A 21,014-nucleotide genomic window follows, 5' to 3' on the forward strand; every position below is an offset into this window, starting at 1 on the left:
GGGACTCATCTGGGAACACATGTAACGCCAAGGAGGTAGAATGGTGATTTTTAAAGATATTTCTCTTTTTATTATTTTTTTAAAGATTTTATTTGAGAGACAGAGTGAGAGAGAGAGCACACGAGCAGAGGGAGAGGGGGAAGCAGGCTCCTCACTGAGCTGGAAGCCCAATGTGGGACTTGATCCCAGGACCATGAGATCATGACCTGAGCCGAAGCTCAACCGACTGAGCCACCCAGGCACCCCAAGATATTTCTTTTTTAAAACATTTATTATTTATTTATTTATTTGAGAGAGAGAGGGAGGGAGAGCAGGCACACAAGCTGGGGGAGGGGCAGTGGGAGAAGGGGAGAGACAATCCTCAAGCAGACTCCCCACTGAGTGCAGAGCCTGGCACGGGGCTGGATCACAGGACCCCAAGATCATGACCTGAGACGAGATCAAGAGCTGGATGCTTAACCAACTGAGCCACCAGGCGCCCTGAATATTGGTGATTTTTTTAAATTAAGAATCATCTACCCTAATGATAACAGATGCCACAGAAAAGTCCACTGTATATATCTATCTACTCTGTGCAATTATGTTACAAACTAATCAGGAGAAAAGTAGATCTGATGAAGCCTTGCTAAACTGTTTATCTTCTATTTAGGTCTTAGAGAGAACTTATTTATCTAATAGCAACCTAAAACACCTAAGGTTCAGTAAGAGCAGTACCATAATTTATCTACAAGTTTTCATTTCTTTAAATTCAGCTTTATAGGGGCGCCTGGATAGCTCAGTCTGTTAAGCACCTGCCTTCAGCTCAGGTCTTGATCTCTTGATCTCAGGGTCCTGGGACTGAGGCCCACATCCCGCTTCCCGCTCAGCAGGAAGCCTGCTTCTCCTTCTTCCTCTATCCCTTCCCACCTTAAATAAATTCAAAAAAAATCTTTGAATTCAGCTTTATAGTATGCCCTTATTTGAAAAAAAAAAAAAACCTCTGAATTTTAATAAGTATCTATTTATTCAAAATTAAAGAGTTACATATTTGAAGTAAAGAAAAACAAAACAAAAACAAAAACTGGATCAAGAGATCAGTATGGCCACCTCCACATCATCACAATTAAGTGCCATCCCTTATTCTGTGTCACAAACTGCAAACCTATCACTTAAGAGGGAAAAAAAATCAACTCTGAAAAGCCAGCCTTGCAAACCCAAGCCTCTAGCATGATAGGCAACATCACAGACATGAATACAGGTGGCATAAGTATATAAAAGAAGTTCAAAGTTTTGCTCTATTGATTAGTTTTGAATTTATACTTTAAAAATATTACTTTAAATATACAGAGACCAGGGGCACCTGGGTGGCTCAGTTGTTAAGCGTCTGCCTTCGGCCCAGGGCGTGATCCCAGGGTCCTGGGACTGAGCCCCACATCGGGCTCCCTGCTCCGCTGGGAGCCTGCTTCTTCCTCTCCCACTCCCCCTGCGTGTGTTCCCTCTCTCGCTGGCTGTCTCCCTCTCTGTCAAATAAATAAATAAAATCTTAAAAATAAATAAACAAAAAAAGACCAACTATTTAATTCTAACATTTTAAGCGCAACTGCCTAAAAGAGGATGAATTTCTGACAAAACTGTTCTTTTCAAACCTTTCCTTGACTGGCATAGAGGCTTAAGGAGAGGCTACAACCAGAGGTACATTAACATTTTAGAACGGGACCATTCCTCAATTTTATTTAACTAAATTTAAAGGGCTTATGAAAATTTAATTGCTTAAAGATGATAATCACAACAACAATTTTGGTAAACTAAGTCAGTACTTCTGCCTCAGAAAGCAGAAAAGTATGTAATAAATTTAAAAATCTGAAAAATAAGCCCCAGCTTCCTGAAAAATCTCCTAATATAACAAATTTCATTTTGCAATTAGGTAAATAAGAAAGTATTCCCAGAATACCAACACATCTAGAGGAAAAAATAGACATGCTGGCAGTAAGAGTCTATTGCCTGGACACCACACATTATAACATAATACAGGGAAAGGTGATCATTTCAAATGAGCTAGAAGTTGAATAGGGACAGCAACCTGGTATAGGAATATGCAACCACAACAATACACATCACTCCCTTCCAAGTGCTTGGGAACAAGAATCCCCTTTACCAACAATTTAATACTATAGCAACAAGAGATATACAGTACAAAGTGACAAAATGATACCTAAGTGATCACTACCACCTCTTCTAACAAAGCTCATTTTAATTTGTGATGAAATTGGAGAACCCAAAAGGTAAACAGAAAGGGTGCTAATCTTACAAGGCTAAGAGGAAAAGGGAATAGTTCTGCTATGAAGATGATTCATGGACTTTTCCGCATGCTCTTCTGTACTGTAATTTCTCCCAATCCATTCACTGCTGTCCAAGAACACAGTCAACAGGTTTGCGTTCCAGCTCTTCTCTCTTATGGTTGAAGATTTTATTATGACCTTTATCCGGGTCACCTACCAAAGCCAAAGCCAAAGATCCAAAAATAGACTACAGATCAAGGCTCGGAAGGGTTAAGACATTGCAAGGCTACCCACTAAAAATTACGGGTGCCTTCGGCTGCTGGCCATGAATGAACAACTGGTATGGAATTGGCCATTCTGCAGTGAGGACTAGAAAGCTGGACAAAATATATGAGACAACTGCTTTAGACAGTGGGACAACAGGAAGAGCAGAACCGTGAGCCCCACAGAGAGGGACAAACAAGTTAGGTAAGTTCTACAGTTGTCTGCCTCTCTGCACAAGGGTGGAGGAAGCCAAGCAGAGAACAAAAGTCTTGAAGGACCAAGGAGACAAGAGACTGGAGTTTGGGGAAGCTAAGACAACAGAGGTTTCCAAGACAGAGCACCCAGAGGGAGCTACTGCAGAGAAAGTACTCTAGAGATCTCCAGAGACCTCCGCAATCCTAAACCACTGAGGAACAACTGCTGGGAGCTGTAAAGTGAAAAATTTCCAGAATTCACACAGCACTGGAAGACCTTCGGATTCCAACCAGCAGAGTGGAGCTATCTCACTGAACCCTCTGGGCAATCAACAGAGAAGCAGAAAGGCCAAGCATTGTAACCTGGCTAAACTGGCACTAAAATAAATCAACACTAACTTGACCCGCACTAACAAAGTTTAACAACAAGGCTGGAAAGGATGAGCCTAGTCCACAAATGACTTTGATGCCTGCCAAAACAAATGCCGTAATTCTTTATTGGAAGACGACAAAATCCACACACTCAACAACATAATACACACGATGTCCATGTGAAGAAGCAGTGACAGGAATGACAGAATTAGCAGACGAGGATATTAAAACAGCTATTATAAATATGCTCCATATACTCAAGAATATAGAGGAAAACATGAACATAAGAGAAATAGAAGACAGAAGATTCCATTCAATTCTTTGTGTCTAGAGTTGAAAAATTCAGTATCTGAAATTTAAAATTCAATGCACAAAATTAACAACAGAGACTGCAGAAGACCAGACCAATGAACCTGAAGACATAGCAACAGACAACACTAAAATGGAAGCCAGAGAGAAAAAAAGACCTGAAAAAAAAAAAAAAAATCAACCAAGCCTCAGTGACTTACAGGATGTTATCAAGCTGCCCAATATACATATAATTTGAGTCCCAGAAGAAGAGGGGAGGGGAGGGACTAAAAAGCTATCCTGAAGAAATGGGGGCGGGGCGCCTGGGTGGCTCAGTTGGTTAAGTAACCGACTCTTGATCTTGGGTCAGGTCATGATCTCAGGTTCGTGGGAACAAGCCCTGTGTAGGGCTCTCTGCTCAGCATGGAGTCTGCTTGAGATTCAAGCTCTCCCTCTGCCCCTCCCCCTGCTTGTACACATGCTCCCTCTCTCAAAATAAATTTAAAAAATAAAATAAAATAGTGGCAGAAATTTTTCTAAATTTGATCAAAACCATAGGCCTACAAATTCACAAAGCTTAAACAATACTAGACAGAACAAACAAAATCACAAAGACACATCATAATCAAATCACTGAAAACCGGTGAAATTAAAAACAACACAAAAATACTGTTGCTCCCCTGCCTCCATATATAATATAAAATAAAAACAACCCTAATCCAGAGAAAGCAAATTAACACCTTTCCAAACCTTCTGATCAAAAACTGTTGATAACATTCATCAAAGCTGAATGTTCCTATTTTGGTAGAGACCATCCTTTGCCCGTACCCCTATCATAAGTTTAGTCTGTCTACCCAGTAATCAAGCATGAACAGAGTTAAACTATTGCAAAAATAACATTATAAATTTATATTAATGCATTTGCATACCTTACAGTTCATAAATGTCACATACTTTAGATTGTATGCTCCCTGAGATCAGGAACCTTCATGTTTTAGCCTGTAAATTTCTAGTGCAATTTCTACCGGCACGTAACTACCGAAGACACATGAATGAGTCAAGCTCATTTCATCCTCAGTACATCGTTACGTGATATGTAGAACAAGATGAGAAAATCAATGCCCCGAGGGATTAAATCACTGTCCCAAGAACACTTGAAAGGTGAGCAAAATCTCACATCCCTAGAGTAATGTCTCCATACACGGTTATCCCAAAGTAGACACAAAAGAAGTAAGTTTTGTTACTTACTCTGAGTTTCCACGAGATCCAAGGCAACACTAGAAGCTGTGTCCATTCCAGAGCTGATACAGGACTGGAAGTTTTTCAAAGAGGAGAGAGCAGATTCTATACCACTGAAGGATATAAAACCAGTTGAACCTGAACTTGAACTGGAACGTCCGGGCATCTTGAAGTTATTACCTAAGTTTTCAAACACAATGAAATAAGATTTAGGAGTCAGAATAATAACTGCATAGGATAATAACACTGTTGTAAACATCCATATGAATGTATCTAATAGCCCACAAGTGCCACACTATTATATACATTCTATATCCCTGGAGGGGAAACCAAAGCATTGTGCTGTCATCTGGGTCACCAAATGCAGATGCACTCAATATACAGGGAAGCTAAGTGTCTTCATTTTTCACAGGAGGGAAAATATCCTCTCTCAAAACATTCCTTGGTTCTTTGAAGAATTCAGTAACAGCACAGTTCTTAAAAACCTAAAACATAAAGGGGTTAGAAAAAGTAGACTACTTTTATGATGCATCTTTCTAAAAACTGAAAATAGAAATAATAAAATACTTTAATAGGGAGAACTTCAAAACCTGTAATTTTTAACATACCTGACATATGCATATTGAAATCTGAAAACTAAATATATAAATAAAAAACATATATTATATACACATATTGTATATATTCCTGACTGTCCTCTGGGTTCTAACAGATTTACAGACTTGGTTAGATCCCAAACTGTGAGTAAAAGCAGAATTTCTCTACATTACAGAGTAAAATATGGGGGCGATATGGAGTAAGGGTCAAGCATGCAGCTTCTAGAACCAGACTATCTGAGTTCAAAGCCTGATCTTGCCACTTAAGTAACTGAATGACTTCAGGCAAATTATTTAACCTCTCGGTGTTTCATTTTTCCCTTCCTAAAATTGGAATCCTCCAGTGCCTACCTCAAGGATTACTGTGAGAACTGAAGGAGAATATATAATATGTATAATAAAACACTCAGAATAATGCCCAGCATATAAATCTTTAAAAGTGGAAGCAAATATTAACATCAACTTCATCATTATAACACTGTAAGCAACAATATGGAGTAGTCCTTGAGAGAATGGACACTGGACAGAGATGCTTGGAAATTCTGTCCCATCCATGCCAATTAAATTGCACAACCCTGGCTAAGTTGCTTACCTTCTCTATCTTCAGTCTGCTTTTGTGTAAAAAGGAAATAATCGTATCTATCTCACAGCATTATTGAGGATAAATTAAATGCAGATTTCTAAAACTTGTCTGATTTTAAGAATCAGTTGAGGGGCGCCTGTGTGGCTCAGTCATTAAGCATCTGCCTTTGGCTCAGGGCGTGATCCCAGCATTCTGGAATCGAGCCCCACATCAGGCTCCTCTGCTGGGAGCCTGTTTCTTCCTCTCCCACTCCCCCCGCTTGTGTTCCCTCTCTCTCTGGCTGTCTCTCTCTCTGTCAAATGGATAAATAAAATCTTTAAAAAAAAATAAGAATCAGTTGAAATGCTTATTAAAAATACAGATTTATATATAGGTACTATCTCAGACCTACTGAACCAGAGTCCCTGGTGGACACTCTGAGGAAACCTGTATTTTTATGAATTGTCCCCGGGTGATTCTTAGAATCAAACAAGTATAGAGAACACTGAGATAATTGCATCTCCCCCCAAATTTTATGTGGAGAGCCTAACCCCCAACCCCCATTGTGATGGTATTTGGAGAGGAGGCCTTTGGGAGATAATTAGGTTTAGATGCCCTGAGGGTAGAGCCCTCAGGAAGGGATTACTGTCCTTATTAGAAAAGGAAGAGACACCCCAGTTCTCTCTCTCCACCAAGTGAGGACATAGCAAGAAGGGGGTTGACTGAGAGCCAGAAAGAGGGCCCTTATCAGTATCCAACCATGCTAGCACCCCAATCTCTGACTTCTAGTCTCCAAAACTGTGAAAATAAATTCCTGTTGTTTAAGCCACCAGTCTACACTATTTTTTAATAGCAGTTGGAGCTGACAAAACACATGCTGAATATAAGGAATAATATAATCCAGGCTAAGTGGAGAGTGTCTACCACATAGTAGCTATCTTTATTATGTGCACGCAAAATTCACATTACTCTAATAAAACTCTGCATTTGCAGAGACCTGGGGAAAACTTCCTTCTGTAATTCTGGAGTATTTCCAGGGAAAAGATTCAGATCGAGAAGCAAAGGGAATACATGGAGTAAACACACTTTTCCCTCTTTCTCCCACTAAGTACAGCTAAGTACATAATTCACAGGACACCCCCTCCCCCAAAGAATCATCTGGCCCAAAATGTCAATCATGCAGTGGTTGAGAAACCTTGGGTTTAAATCAACCTCCTCTTGTAGCCTTCCCCAGTAACAATAATCTCTTTGTTCCCTGTACCTATGGTTTCCAAGAAAGTTTAAAACAAGGTTTCCTGAGTTGTTCCCAAGAATGTTATTTTGCCTCTCCCAACAGGCTTTGTCTTAGGCCATTCTGGCTGCTGTAACAAAATACCAGATTGGGTAGCTTATAAACAACAGAGATTTATCTCTCACAGTTCTGGAGGCTGGGAGGTCCAAGATCAAGGTGCGAGCAGGGTCGCTTTCTGGTGAAGGCCTTCTTCCTGGTTCCTAGGCCCTGTGCCTTCTCACTCCTCTTCTTCGCACAGTAGAAGGTGCAAGGGAGCTCTCAGGGGCCTCTTTTACAAAGGCACTAATTCCATTCTGGAGGGCTCCACCCTCATGACCTAAGCACCTCTCAAAGGCCCCACTTTCTAATACCATCACACTGGTACTAGGATTTCAACATATGAGTGGGGGAAGTGGAAAGACAGACACACATGTTCAGAACAGAGCAGGTATAAGATTGGCTTCAAGCAGGACCAGTTATTACTGTCTCCCTCTCTCATCTTTCTGCACAGCACAGTGGTAGGCAAACAGCAAACAATTTATAGACGTTATGCTGAATGTCCTTCAAATCATGGGGCTATACAAGTCCAGGCAGAGCTGTTATCTCCTTTTTCAAGAAGGATACATCTTTTTTTATGAAACCTTCTCTTATCCATACAAGCAATTGCTTGTTCCCTCCCTCATGCTACTACTGTCCCTCCCTCTCCCCCAAACACACACATACACTTTTTTATGAAACTCAGTAAAATTCATCACAACTATTTGTTCACATGGCTGTCACTCCTTCACCCTGCGAGCAGCTGAAACTCGAACTCCGACACGTTCTACAGCACAGGAAACAGCTCCTCATACAAAACAGGCGGTCAATAAAGAACTGAGGAAAGTCACAACGATAACAGCAACCACCTTTCCCAGGTCCTCCCCCCAGAGCGCCATAAACTGCGGCCCGGGAGCTTCATTCTCATTATCGCTAAGGTTCACCACCATTTATAGAAAAGAAAAGGAAAATTGAGGCCCAGAGAGCTTATTTGAACGCCCTGCTCGAGGCCCTGCTTTTAAAGACAGCTCAAACCAGATTAATCTGCAACAAGAATTCGTGAACTCTTCCCCACTCGGATCTAAGGATGGAGAGATGGCGTCGCAGGGAGGGAGGCAGCCTGTCCAACCCTCACTGCTCGACGTGCAAGAGCCAGGACCACAGCCCAGGCGGACAGACCCCAGCTCAGGGCACCCGCGGAGCGTCCGAGAGGGAGGCGACACCTCCCGCCACCCTCGCCGTCGCCACTCCCCGCTTCTGCCTTACCTGGATGTCCGACGCAGGTCGGTCTGGCTGCACCCGGACGGCCCACAACCGGACCCCGACTCCTTCCTCAACTCCCTTCTCCAGGCGCTGAAGCTGCGAGCGCGGGCTCGGACGTCATCAGCCGTCGCCCGCAAGCGGTCACATGACGCCCCGCCCCGCTCTCCGCCCCTCTGGTCATGTGACCGCCAGGGGAGCCAGAGGCGGAAGCCGGGGTCCCGCCGGCTGGCGATCGGGGGCTGCAGATAGAAGGGTACCCGTGCGGAGAGGGAAGGGTGGGGACCCGAGTGCCGACCTCGCCCGGGATCGCCGGCCGCACACGTGCGCCCTGGTGCGGCCCGGGTGACTGGTGAGTTGGGGCGGGATGCGCTCTTCGTTCCGTCCCTCTGCCCCTCCCCAATCCCTGGGCCGGGCCGCGAGGGCCGAAGGGGCGTCTGTGGCGTGGGGTGCGTCTGGATGGGGAGCCCGGTTTGGAGGACTGAGGGCCTCCAGGGGCAGGGCTGCAGTCCAGGCTCTCCCATCTCCATTTAGGTGGAAATGATTTTCCACGCTGTCTGGGCGCTTGGGGAAGTGGTATTCGGCTGCTTGGCCCGCATCTGGTCGTTCCACATTTCCAGGAGCCGTGCTGGGTAGACAGTGTTATTTCTCCATTTATTCTCAAGAAAACGGAGCAGTTGGCGAGGGCTTTTATAGTATGATGAACCCGGGTTTGAATTCTAGTTCTGCCGTCGGCTGAGTTTGAGCAAGTCATGGTTCCTCTGTGCACCTGAATTCCCTCACCTGTGTCATGCTGGTGCCAAAGTTCTTTGCCTTTCGGAAAATAGTTCCGAGGGTCCTGACTGGTTTATGGGCATGACTGAAAACATAAACCAAGTCACAGAGCCCGTAATGGAGCCGGGTCTCCAGATTCCAAGTGCACGGAGTTTCCCCCAACATAGGTGATGGGGTCATGCGAAGGGAGGGAGAGGTCTTACTGCCTCTGCCCACAACCGGGAATACCTTCCATTTTTCCATCTCCTGTCTTTTCCAGGGTTTATGAATAGGACTAGAGTGATCAGGGTTCTTTCAGAACTTTTTTGGAAGAGAGTTGTCAGTCACTTTTATCTTGACCAACAAGCATTACATTTTGTTGCTGATAATGGATAAGTGGAGACCAGTGCTTCCTTCTTTATGGAACTGAGGTTTTATGAAAGGGTAAAAATAGACCTGTCTTCTTTTGTCCTCTGAGTAGGGCACACAGTGGTTAGTCCCAGGACAATTTAATTTCCTTCAGATTTCAGTTCTGTACTTATTGGGTAATTGGTATGATGATGCCATGCTGCATTCTTGAAACATGTTGTCTTTTGTCTAGGATTATTTTCCAAACTGAAAACCACAGCCATACCAAATTCTTTAAAATAAGTTACAGCTACTTTTTGGGGTACCTTGTAAAAGAAAAGTAGGAAATTGAGTGGATCTCTGGTTTCATTTCATGCCAGGTAGTAAAATCATCTGTATTGAGAAAAACTGATCTTTATGAATTTTCTTCATTTCTAGCACCAAGAGAAACACTAAATGGAAGATTTAATATAGGTTCGTCTACAGTGTTTATCTGCACCTCATTCTAGAGTGATTTTTTAAAATCTCAACTAAGTCTTGGCACCTTCTATAAAGCCACCTGATTCTGAGATTGCTGCAACATGATTAGACATCTTTAATGTTGGTTCTTAGATTCTGTTCTTTAGGGCAAGTTTTTCAACCAATAATGGGGTATCTATCAAATACTCTAACCAAATAATATTTTGAATGTTACCTACAATGTAAGGCTTTAAGGATTAAAATAAGAGGTAAACACAAAAGTCTTGACTTATGTCACTATCCCAGGTCTAAGCTAACCCGACTGTATATAGGTGCTGAGTTTATCTGTTCATCCTTTTTCTTTTTTGGTGGAGGAGGGAAGGGGGGAAAGGCAGGTAATGTTATTTTGCTTTAAGATATTTTCTCCGTGGTCCCAGTGTCTATCCTATATTGGGATCCAAAATCTCGTAGCAGTGACACACCTTGCAGTTGTGTCTGGAGTTTCATCCTGCTTAGACCTGGGTCTTCAGAGGACTTAAGTGACTTTTTTTCCCCCCATTTGCCATTATTTCCCCCCTTTCCTTGTCTCATGTTCCCAGCCAGACCATTTCAGTGCAAAAAAATGAAATGAAATTGGGGTGCCTGGCTGGCTCAGACAGTAGAGAATGTGGTTGTTGAACTCGGGGTGAGTTTGAGCCCCACGTTGGGGGTGGAGTTCACTTTTAAAAAAATGGAATGAAATTATCTGAAATTCAGCCTACTAGAGATCAATGTGGCTTAACAAGTAAACATCATGAGAAAACGAAAGGAGTTGTTAATAATTTATGCCTTAATGTGTACTAAAGGATACCCTCATGAGACAGAGTTCTAGACAACTGTAGTGGCTTCTCAGCAGTCCCTGCTCTTGGACCAACCCCATCCTCTTCCTGTGATCTGCACTTCTATCCCTTGTTCACTCTGCACCAGCTGTATCAGCCACTTGGCTATTCCTTAAGCACATTTAGCATGTTGCTGCCCTGGGGCTTTTGCATTTACTTGTAAACCCTGCCTGGAATGCTCTTCTCCGTGATTGTAAAATAACAAACTACCCCAAAACCTAGTGGCTTAAGACAAAAAAACATCTATTGGCTTATAGTGTCCGTGGTCAGGCATCCGTGATGTGGCTTAGCTAGGTGCCTTTGGCTCAGGGGCTCTTGGGAGGTTGTAGTCTGACTGTGAATAGAAGCTGTTGTCTTATGTGAAGGCTCAACTGGGGTTGAGGGGGTTCCATTTTCAAGCTCATTCAAGTGGTTGTTGGCAGGTCTCTCACTCTCTCATCTCAGGGCTCTCTCACATGACAGCTTCCATCCTCCAGAACAAACAAGCTAGGGAGGGTGCCCCAGCTAGAAGTCACCGTATTTTGTGATCTAATCTCAGAAGTAATATCTTTCACATCAGCCTTATTCTGTTCCTTAGAGGTCAGTAAGTATCACTCAAGGAAAGGGGCCTACACGGGATGAACAAGGAGATGGAGGTCATCAGGGATTGTCCTAGGGGCTGCTGACCACACTCAAATACCCTTACTGCTTGCTTCCTCACTTCCTTCTGGTCCCTGTTCAAATATCTTATCAGAGAGGTTTTCACAAACTATGTAAAACAGCACACACTCCATCTCTTTATCATGCTTTTTCTTCACAGCAGTGATCACAGCCTGATACATAATGCATTTATTTATTATCTGTCCCCCACTCCTTGTAGTATGCAGGCTTTATGAGAGCAAGAGCTTAGTTTTGTTCGCTGCAGTATCCTCGGGTCCTAAAAGAGTGCTTGACACATAGTAGGCACTGGGTACGTATTTGTTGAATGAATGAATCCATATCAGTAGGAATGCTTCCACCTGTAAAGAGTCCAAAAGCCAACTAGCAGTAAATAAACCATAAAAATAGTTCATTTGACAGGGATTACAGAGGTAAGTAGTGCCACAGCTGAATCAGTGAGTCAATAACATCAACGAGAATTTAGATTCTTTCTCTCCTTCCAAACCACAGTCTGCAGATTTTTGGCTTTGTTTTTCTTTTAGGCTTGTCACCTTGTAAGTCAGGAGAGACATGTTCATTGGACCACATTCAAAGGCAAGAAGGAGAGGGATAGCCAGAGAAAAGAGAGAGAAAATTCTCTTGCTATGCTTCTCTCCTTGTAGCAAGAGGAAAAGAATACATTTCCTGTAAGGTCTTCCATAGACTTCCTCTTAACATCTCATTGGTTGAAATTGAGTCACATGTCGAACCTAGCTTCAGGGGCCGTGGGAAAATAAGGATCTGCTTCCTCTATAGGAAGAAAGGAAAAGGAGGGAGGAAATTCTTGTTGGAGAGTCAACAGCATCCCAGTAAATTAAGACATTTCTAAGTATTGAATCAATAATAAGAGACATACAGAAGGAAAAAAGAAAACCTTTAAGGGTTATACAAAGCTTCCAGGTATTAGATAACTTACTAGGTAGCTCAGCATGAGCGAACTTTGAACGTATGTGAGAATGGTTGGGGAATGTTTGGCTAGGACTGCACAGGAAGCCTCCTCCTGTCAAAAGTCTTTCCATATTCTGGTTTTGTGTGCGGCGAAGTCCTCATTATTTCATCGTTCACCGTTTGAGTCTTTGCAGCTAGAAGATTAGATATGAACAAAGAAGTTGGCACTGACATAAAAATTTTAATGAGTTGACCACTTGTAAGATTAGTTCTTCTTATTCAGATAGCCGTGTCCTAAAGGTCTATTAGGTTGAATTCATATTTTTGTTGGTCAGTCTTCTTAATGTTGATGTCATATTGATAGAACACAGTATCAGTGCAAAATGCAAGTGCAAATTTTGGGAAGTACACAGGCCTTCTTGAAGCCGAAAAATAATTCAGACTTCATGAAATTGACCACGATGACCTAGCTGAATTAACAATTAGAGGAGAGAAATACAAGAAAGAGGATGACAAAATGAACACCTCCAAAGATAATGATTTGAAAAAGAGTTGGAAGAAGGCTTTGGGAGAATGAATACTGCCTTGAACGTTTTTTGCAAAAATTACCTTTTTCTAAGATCGTGCTATGAAAGTCAACTGTGAAGTACAAGATACTGTATTGTAAAAGTCACAGCTTGGTGAAATAAACTTTGGACTCACTCTTGATTTGTTCCTTGAATTAGGACATAGTTGGTGCAATTTTACTCTAAATTTTGTTAGGTGTGAAACTTACTTTCAGAAGTTTTAATGATACCATTCCAAGATACCTTTCTAATCAAAACTTTTCCATGGCCTAGCATGAAATATTTGTCCTTACTTTAGAGTCACTCAGTAGTATTTCTCAGGCGTGTATTAGCCATGATAACAACAGCCTCCTATACTTGACATATGAGAAACATATTTTTAAAGGTTGTTCCCTCGCCTAATTCTAGTGGATTTGAAGACATAGTTATCTTTTTCCAAAGGTAAAACAAGTGTTAGCGAAGATAAAACAACTCCTGTATGGAAAATTTAATAGTAAGTGCCCAATTTAGGGCACATTGGAAGCACACGTGCTCACTGGATCCTCCCGAACTCAGGGATCAGCTACATCAGGTCTTTTCTCATGGGAAGAAGTAGATAAAGGATTGAGAAAGAGGCCAAGAGTATCCATTTAGCAAAGTCCCTTTACATGGGAAAGTAGAAGAATGGAGAATAAATGCCCTCCCCTCATACTGGAACTTTCTTTCTTTCTTTCTTTCTTTCTCTCTTTCTTTCTTTCTTTTTTTTTTTTTTTGTAAGATTTTTTATTTATTTATTTGAGAGAGAGGGCACTAGCTGGTGGGGGGAAGGGAGAGGGAGAAGCAGACTGCCCACTGAGCAGGGAGCCTGATGCGGGGCTCAATCCCAGGACCCTGAGATCATGACCCGAACTGAAGGCCGATGCTTAACTGACTGAGCCACCCAGGCACCCTTAGTTGTTTAATTTTTTTTAAGTGAGTTTGGGAGAAAAATCTTATGTATATGTTACACACACACTCCCTTTAAAAAATAGAGATTTTTATACTTTTCTTTTGGGATACAGGTTCTTTAATGGAGCAGCCAATCTATCAGCAGACCCGGTTTCATCTAATGATTTACAGACCCCAGCTCTGAAGCCGGTGAAACATTCCTACTGGCCAGGCACTGAGTACAGTACATCATCCTCACCATGTTGGACTTTCTAGCTGAGAACAACCTCTGTGGCCAGGCAATCCTAAGGATTGTTTCCTGTGGCAACGCCATCATTGCTGAACTTTTGAGGCTTTCTGAGTTTATTCCTGCTGTGTTCAGGTACAGAGACCGAGCCGATCAACAGAAATATGGAGATATCATATTTGATTTCAGCTATTTTAAGGTAATCTTCCTCCAGAGCATTTTTACCACTGTATTGTCTATAAAAGCATGCTTTCTCTGGGAACTATGAGATGCTGAAAGGTGAAGGAACTATGGAGAAAGAGTTAAAGAGTAAAGCTTTTAAACCAAATTTAATATCAACAGACTAACTTGAAAATAATATAAATGTATTGTGTGGAAGCCCTAACATAATATAATCAAACTCTTAAAAAGATAACTTTGGTATAATGTATTTCATAACAAAGTATCCCACACTTAAAAGCATGCTAATCGTGGTTCCAGTTCCAGTTCATTTCTTTCAAAGGGACTTTGCATCTCGGCTTCTGTTATCTTCATTACTTTCTGTTGTGCTGTTTTCAAGTTTTGATACCCGTTTTAAGGTATAAGAGCAAATTTTTAAAAGACTATTTAGAAATGTTTAGAAATTGTTACCCACAAGTGTGCTTTTATTGCCGTTTCACATAAATGTGTTTTTCTTCTCAGGGTCCAGAATTATGGGAAAGCAAGCTGGAAGCTAAGCCAGAGCTACAGGATTTAGATGAAGAATTTCGTGAAAACAACATAGAAATTGTGACCAGATTTTATTTAGCATTTCAGAGTGTACATAAATATATTGTAGACTTAAACAGGTATTGATTAATTTAGCAATGGCTGATTCTGATAGTAAATAGTGGGAAAGGGACATGCTAGAGAACATGCATCTTTGAGTTACTGCACAATCTCCCCAACCCTCCCATACATAATTGTCTTTTCCCTCCTGTGGCACTTGTCCTCTTAAGTATTTTAGAGTTTTATTATGCTTTCCTGTTCTTGTGAAGTAGTATAATAATCTTGGTTTGTACTACGTCATATGGCTTGCTTTCTTCTTTTTTGTTTTCATTGATGTATTGTTGACACAAAATGTTTCATTAGTATCAGTTGTACAACCTAGCAATTTGATAACTCTGTATGCTGTGCTCCTCACAAGTGTAGCTACCATCTGTCCCCATGCAGTGCTATCACACTACCATTGTTACATTCCCTGTGCTGTACCTTTCACTCGCATGATTTACTCATTCCATAACTAGAAGCCTGTATCTCCCGCTCCCCTTCACCCGCTTTGCCCTCACCCTCCCCCATTCCTCTCTCTTCTGGCAACCATCAAATTGTTTTCTATAGTAAGTCATATAGCTTTCAATCCTGTAGTTTATGGTCATATTTTAGTATCTTATATATGAGCAGTATAGAGAAAGGAACTTATTTTTTAGCATTGGAAGCCATAGCTTCCTTCTTATCCCTAACTACACAGTATTCTTCTTTAAGAATTCACTACTTATCAGCTTTTAAACTAACTATTCCATGTTTTTATAGCATTACTCCTAAGATATTTGTAATTCATAAATCAAGACAAGGGGCTATTCCTTTTATTTGGAGTATCCAGTATTAGCAACCTGTGGCCCTAAATCACTATGATTTCTAGCTCACAAGTCCATTTTTAAGAGCACAAAGGGCCACAGACTATTTGAAGGCCAGAATGCCTGGTATCTTGCCTTATCTTTTAAAAATATTTACATTCCTTCTTCAAAAGTGTTCAGGTTTTCATTAGAATGAATAACTTGCTCTGGGGTTTCATTTCTAGATATCTGGATGATCTCAATGAAGGTGTTTATATTCAGCAAACTTTAGAAACTGTGCTTCTCAATGAAGATGGAAAACAACTTCTAGTAAGTAATAGTAACCATTTAAAATAGAAAGTCAGGAATGTCAAGCTTAGCATCACTTTTTTTCCTGTAAGTCCCAAAGACATGCAAAGTACCCTTCTTTAAAGAGAAGCAAAATAAACTGACAATTATCTTCTCCCAATTGACAGTATCTGAATTTAGAAGGTAGTAGACTCTGAAAAGAATTACAAGTGAGTAGAAATCATGTGGAGATTATGAGCTTCCTCAGTGTAACAATCCTATCTATCTTTCGCATCCCAGCCATCTAGCCTTAGAAACTAGTACATAACAGTCGTTTAAGAAATGTTTGTTAAATAAGTAAAAGATTTAGAGGGACTCCATTTGGGGTCCCAAGCCAAATATCAAAAACAGGCCACCTGAATGGTGATCACTGCAAATTAAAATTTATTTCACATACACTTTTCAAAGCCCATTCTGTACAGAGGGTGAGAACCCTTTGGGGAAACCTGCATTCTCCTTGTAATATAAAGCTTTTAGGAGGAAAGGGAACAAAGTGATTCTTTTTAATTAACTGTCATCAACTTCATCCTATCAGAACGTATACTCCTGTGAGTTTGGCCACCTTCTTCCTCTCTTCCTAGTGTGAAGCGCTGTACTTGTATGGAGTTATGCTGCTGGTCATCGACCAAAAGATCGAAGGAGATGTCAGAGAGAGAATGCTGGTCTCTTACTATCGATACAGGTATCCTGGGGCTGGGACTGCACCCTCCAAAAGCACTGCTATTGGCAAAATGCAGTGTAGGTTTCCATACTACTTGTACTGCGAGCAGCAGCAATATGCTCTAGAATGAAAAGAATGGGATTCTTATGTCTTCTGAACATAGTGTAGGACTGTAACGATTACTCTACATTTTATATTATCACAATATCATTTATATTATTTATATGATACATTTATATAATGTGTTCATATTATTTATGTAATACATTTTATATCATCATAATAGACTATATGTCATATAATCTATATGTTATATGTAAAAGAGCCTATATATTATAGATTATTAGAGATAGATTATCATGTCCATGATGGTACCTCAGTTTTTCAAAAAAAAAAAAAAGGAATCTGAATTTTCTTTACCTTAAAGATAGATAAATTTGGGAATTTTGGAAGTCTAACGAATGTCCTTTTTTTAAGTTTTTAAATATTACTCCTGGGCAGATGTAGGGAAACGAATACGTTTTCCGTTGTCATTTTTAGGTTGATGACTTTGAAAAGGTATCCCTCCGGGCTAGGTGGGAAATGAATTCTCACACACACACACACATATATGTATGTGGAAACAAAAACAAACGACAGCACGTATCACGATCGTGTGTTTTGTATGTCTGTATAGAGCTGCGACTTCAAGAAGTAGGTCTTTAAATCGGAAGCCACCTTTAAGCTCTGTAATTCCAGTATCTACCACACAGGTTTCAATTTGTTGAATTAATGAGTCAAAAGCGGGGTACAAGGTCAACGTTAGAAATAGTCACGATTCAGGGAAGAAACAGATGATAAGCAGGAATCAGGTACGTGAGTGAAAAGATACACAGACTAGAATTAACGTTCTTAAACTTAGAAATTAGGGTAAAATAAATAGGGCAAAGGGGCAGATCCTCAACCAAGAGGGATTGTTGGAGACATCGTATCTTCAGCAACAGCTGGTACTGCTGCCTCCTCAGCCGGAAACTTGCCTGAGGCTACTCAGCCAGCCTGTGTCCTTCAGCTTCGTGAGTACGTGAGGCGCGTATCCACCAGCGTGCGTAATTCATTCACAGCAGTTCGAGCTGTTTAACATCCGTGTTTTTTGTTTTTTTTTTTAAATGATTTTTTATTATATTATGTTAGTCACCATACAGTACATCCCCGGTTTCCGATGTAAGGCTCGATGATTCATTAGTTGTGTATAACACCCAGTGCACCATGCAATACGTGCCCTCCTTACTACCCATCACCGGTCTATCCCATTCCCCCACCCCCCTCCCCTCTGAAGTCCTCAGTTTGTTTCTCATAGTCCATAGTCTCTCATGTTTCATTCCCCCTTCTGATTACCCCCCCTTTCTTTATCCCTTTCTTCCCCTACCGATCATCCTAGTTCTTATGTTCCATAGATGAGAGAAATCATATGATAGTTGTCTTTCTCTGCTTGACTTATTTCACTTAGCATTATCTCCTCCAGTGCTGTCCATGTTGTAGCAAATGTTGAGAACTCGTTCTTTCTGATAGCTGAGTAATATTCCATTGTATATATGGACCACAACTTCTTAATCCAGTCATCTGTTGAAGGGCATCTCGGCTCCTTCCACGATTTAGCTATTGTGGACATTGCTGCTATGAACATTGGGGTGCATATGGCCCTTCTCTTCACTACGTCTGTATCTTTGGGGTAAATACCCAGTAGTGCAATGGCTGGATCATAGGGTAGCTCAATTTTTAACTTTTTAAGGGACCTCCACACTGTTTTCCAGAGTGGCTGTACCAACTTGCATTCCCACCAACCATGTAGGAGGGATCCCCTTTCTCCACATCCTCTCCAACAATTGTTGTTTCTTGCCTTGTCTATTTTTGCCATTCTAACTGGCGTAAGGTGGTATCTCAGTGTGGTTTTGATTTGAATTTCCTTGATGGCTAATGATTTTGAACATTTTTTCATGTGTCTGTTAGCCATTTGTATGTCTTCATTGGAAAAGTGTCTGTTCATATCTTCTGCCCATTTTTTGATTTGTTTATTTGTTTCTCGTGTATTGAGTTTGAGAAGTTCTTTGTAGATCTTGGATACCAGTCCTTTATCTGTAGTGTCATTTGCAAATATATTCTCCCATTCTGTGGGCTGCCTCTTAGTTTTTCTGACTGTTTCCTTGGATGTGCAGAAACTTTTAATCTTGATGAAGTCCCATAAATTCATTTTATCTTTTGTTTCTCTTGCCTTTGGGGATGTGTCATGAAAAAGGTTGCTTTGGCCGATGTCATAGAGGTTGCTGCCTATGTTGTCCTCTAGAATTTTGATGGATTCCTGTCTCACATCGAGGTGTTTCATCCATTTGGAGTTTATTTTTGTGTATGGTGTGAGATAGTGGTCAAGTTTCATTCTTTTGCATGTAGCTGTCCAATTTTCCCAGCACCATTTATTGAAGAGACTGTCTTTTTCCCACCGGATGTTTTTTCCTGCTTTATCAAATATTAGTTGCCCAAAGAGCCGAGGGTCCATTTCTGGGCTCTCTATTCTGTTCCATTGGTCTATGTGTCTGTTTTTGTGCCAGTACCATGCTGTCTTTGTGATCACAGCTTTGTAGTACAGCTCGAAATCCGGCATTGTGATGCCCCCAGCTTTGTTTTTCCTTTTCAACAGTTCCTTGGAGATTCGGGGCCTTTTCTGTTTCCATACAAATTTAAGGACTGTTTGTTCCAGTTCTTTGAAAAATGTCCTTGGCATTTTGATCGGGATAGCATTGAAAGTGTAGATTGCTCTGGGTAGCATGGACATTTTAACTATGTTAATTCTTCCGATCCATGAGCATGGAATATCTTTCCATCTTTTTATGTCTTCCTCAATGTCTTTCAAGAGTGATTTATAGTTTCTAGAATATAGGTCCTTTACGTCTCTGGTTAAGTTAATTCCAAGGTAACGTATGGTTTTTGGTGCTATTGTAAATGGGATGGATTCCCTAATTTCTCTTTCTTCGGTCTCGTTATTCGTGTATAGAAATGCAACTGATTTCTGAGCATTGATTTTGTATCCTGCCACGTTACTGAATTGCTCTATAACTTCTAATAGTTTGGGAGTGGATTCTTTTGGGTTTTCCATATAGAGTATCATGTCATCTGCAAAGAGAGACATTTTGACTTCTTCTTTGCCAATTTGAATACCTTTGATCCCTTTTTGTCGTCTGATTGCTGTTGCAAGGACTTCTAGTACTATGTTGAATAATAGTGGCGAGAGTGGGCATCCTTGTCGAGTTCCTGATCTTAAGGGAAAGGCTTCCAGCTTTTCCCCATTGAGAATAATATTTGCAGTAGGCTTTTCATAGATGGCTTTTATGAGATTGAGAAATGTACCTTCTATTCCTACACTCTGAAGGGTTTTAATCAGGAAAGGATGCTGTATTTTGTCAAATGCTTTTTCGGCATCGATTGAGAGGATCATATGGTTCCTGAGTCTTTTCTTGTTGATATGATGTATCACGCTGATTGATTTGCGAATATTGAACCATGCTTGCATCCCAGGTATGAATCCCACTTGATCGTGATGGATAATCCTTTTAATGTACTGTTGGATTCTATTAGCAAGTATCTTGTTGAGGATTTTGGCGTCCATATTCATTAGAGAAATCGGTCTGTAATTCTCCTTTTTGATGGGGTCTTTGCCTGGTTTGGGGATCAAGGTAATATTGGCCTCATAGAATGAGTTTGGTAGCTTTCCTTCTGTTTTTATTTTTTGAAATAGCTTTAGGAGAATAGGTATTATTTCTTCTTTGAATGTTTGGTAGAATTCCCCAGGAAAACCGTCCGGGCCTGGAGTTTTGTTATTTGGAAGGTTGTTTATCACTGACTCAATTTCTTCATAATTAATTGGCCTGTTTAAGGAATCAATTTCTTCCGGTTTCAATCTTGGTAGTTTATAGGTTTCCAGGAAGGATTCCATCTCTTCCAGATTGCTTAGTTTATTGGCATATAGCTGTTGATAAAAATTTCTAATAATCCTTCCAATTTCAATGGTGTTCGTCGTGACCTCTCCTTTTTCATTCATAATTTTAATAATCTGGGTCCTTTCTCTTTTCTTTTGGATAAGTCTTGCCAGTGGTCTGTCAATTTTATTGATTCTCTCAAAGAACCAGCTTCTAGTCCTGTTGATCTGCTCTACTGTACTTCTGGTTTCTGCTTGATTGATTTCAGCTCTAATTTTGGTCAACTGCTTCCTCGTGCGTGGATTAGGCCTGTCCCTCTGTTGCTGTTCCAGCTTCTTGAGGTGAGAATATAAAAACTGCATTTTAGATTTTTCTATTCTTTTGAGTGAGGCTTGGATGGCTATGTATTTCCCCCTTAGGACTGC

General features: G+C 40.9%; 2 protein-coding genes across 4 annotated transcripts in view; one reads left to right on the forward strand and one right to left on the reverse strand.

Annotated features, from left to right (window-relative positions):
* NSMCE2 (NSE2 SUMO ligase component of SMC5/6 complex) overlaps positions 1-8,485 on the reverse strand; it is a 209,593-nt gene extending 201,108 nt beyond the window's left edge. For 2 of the 3 annotated variants that reach the window (XM_087864624.1, XM_045805649.2), the window contains exons 1-2: positions 8,346-8,485; positions 4,625-4,795 (exon numbers count right to left, since the gene is read on the reverse strand). In XM_087864624.1, coding sequence (XP_087720750.1) covers positions 4,625-4,781 — 157 coding nt within the window. In that variant the 5' untranslated portion in view covers positions 4,782-4,795; positions 8,346-8,485. The remainder of the gene's footprint in view (positions 1-4,624; positions 4,796-8,345) is intronic. The other variant, XM_045805650.2, reaches the window with a different exon arrangement.
* A 51-nt stretch (positions 8,486-8,536) lies between these two features.
* The window catches only part of WASHC5 (WASH complex subunit 5), a 66,366-nt gene continuing 53,888 nt past the window's right edge, over positions 8,537-21,014 (forward strand). Inside the window, exons 1-5 of the mRNA XM_045805647.2 lie at positions 8,537-8,691; positions 13,950-14,261; positions 14,744-14,889; positions 15,879-15,963; positions 16,563-16,663. Coding sequence (XP_045661603.1) covers positions 14,076-14,261; positions 14,744-14,889; positions 15,879-15,963; positions 16,563-16,663 — 518 coding nt within the window. The 5' untranslated portion in view covers positions 8,537-8,691; positions 13,950-14,075. The remainder of the gene's footprint in view (positions 8,692-13,949; positions 14,262-14,743; positions 14,890-15,878; positions 15,964-16,562; positions 16,664-21,014) is intronic.

This window comes from Ursus americanus, chromosome 9 (assembly GCF_024610735.1).
Source record: "Ursus americanus isolate L20-20 chromosome 9, mUrsAme1.1.p, whole genome shotgun sequence".
Taxonomy (NCBI): Eukaryota; Metazoa; Chordata; class Mammalia; order Carnivora; family Ursidae; genus Ursus; species Ursus americanus.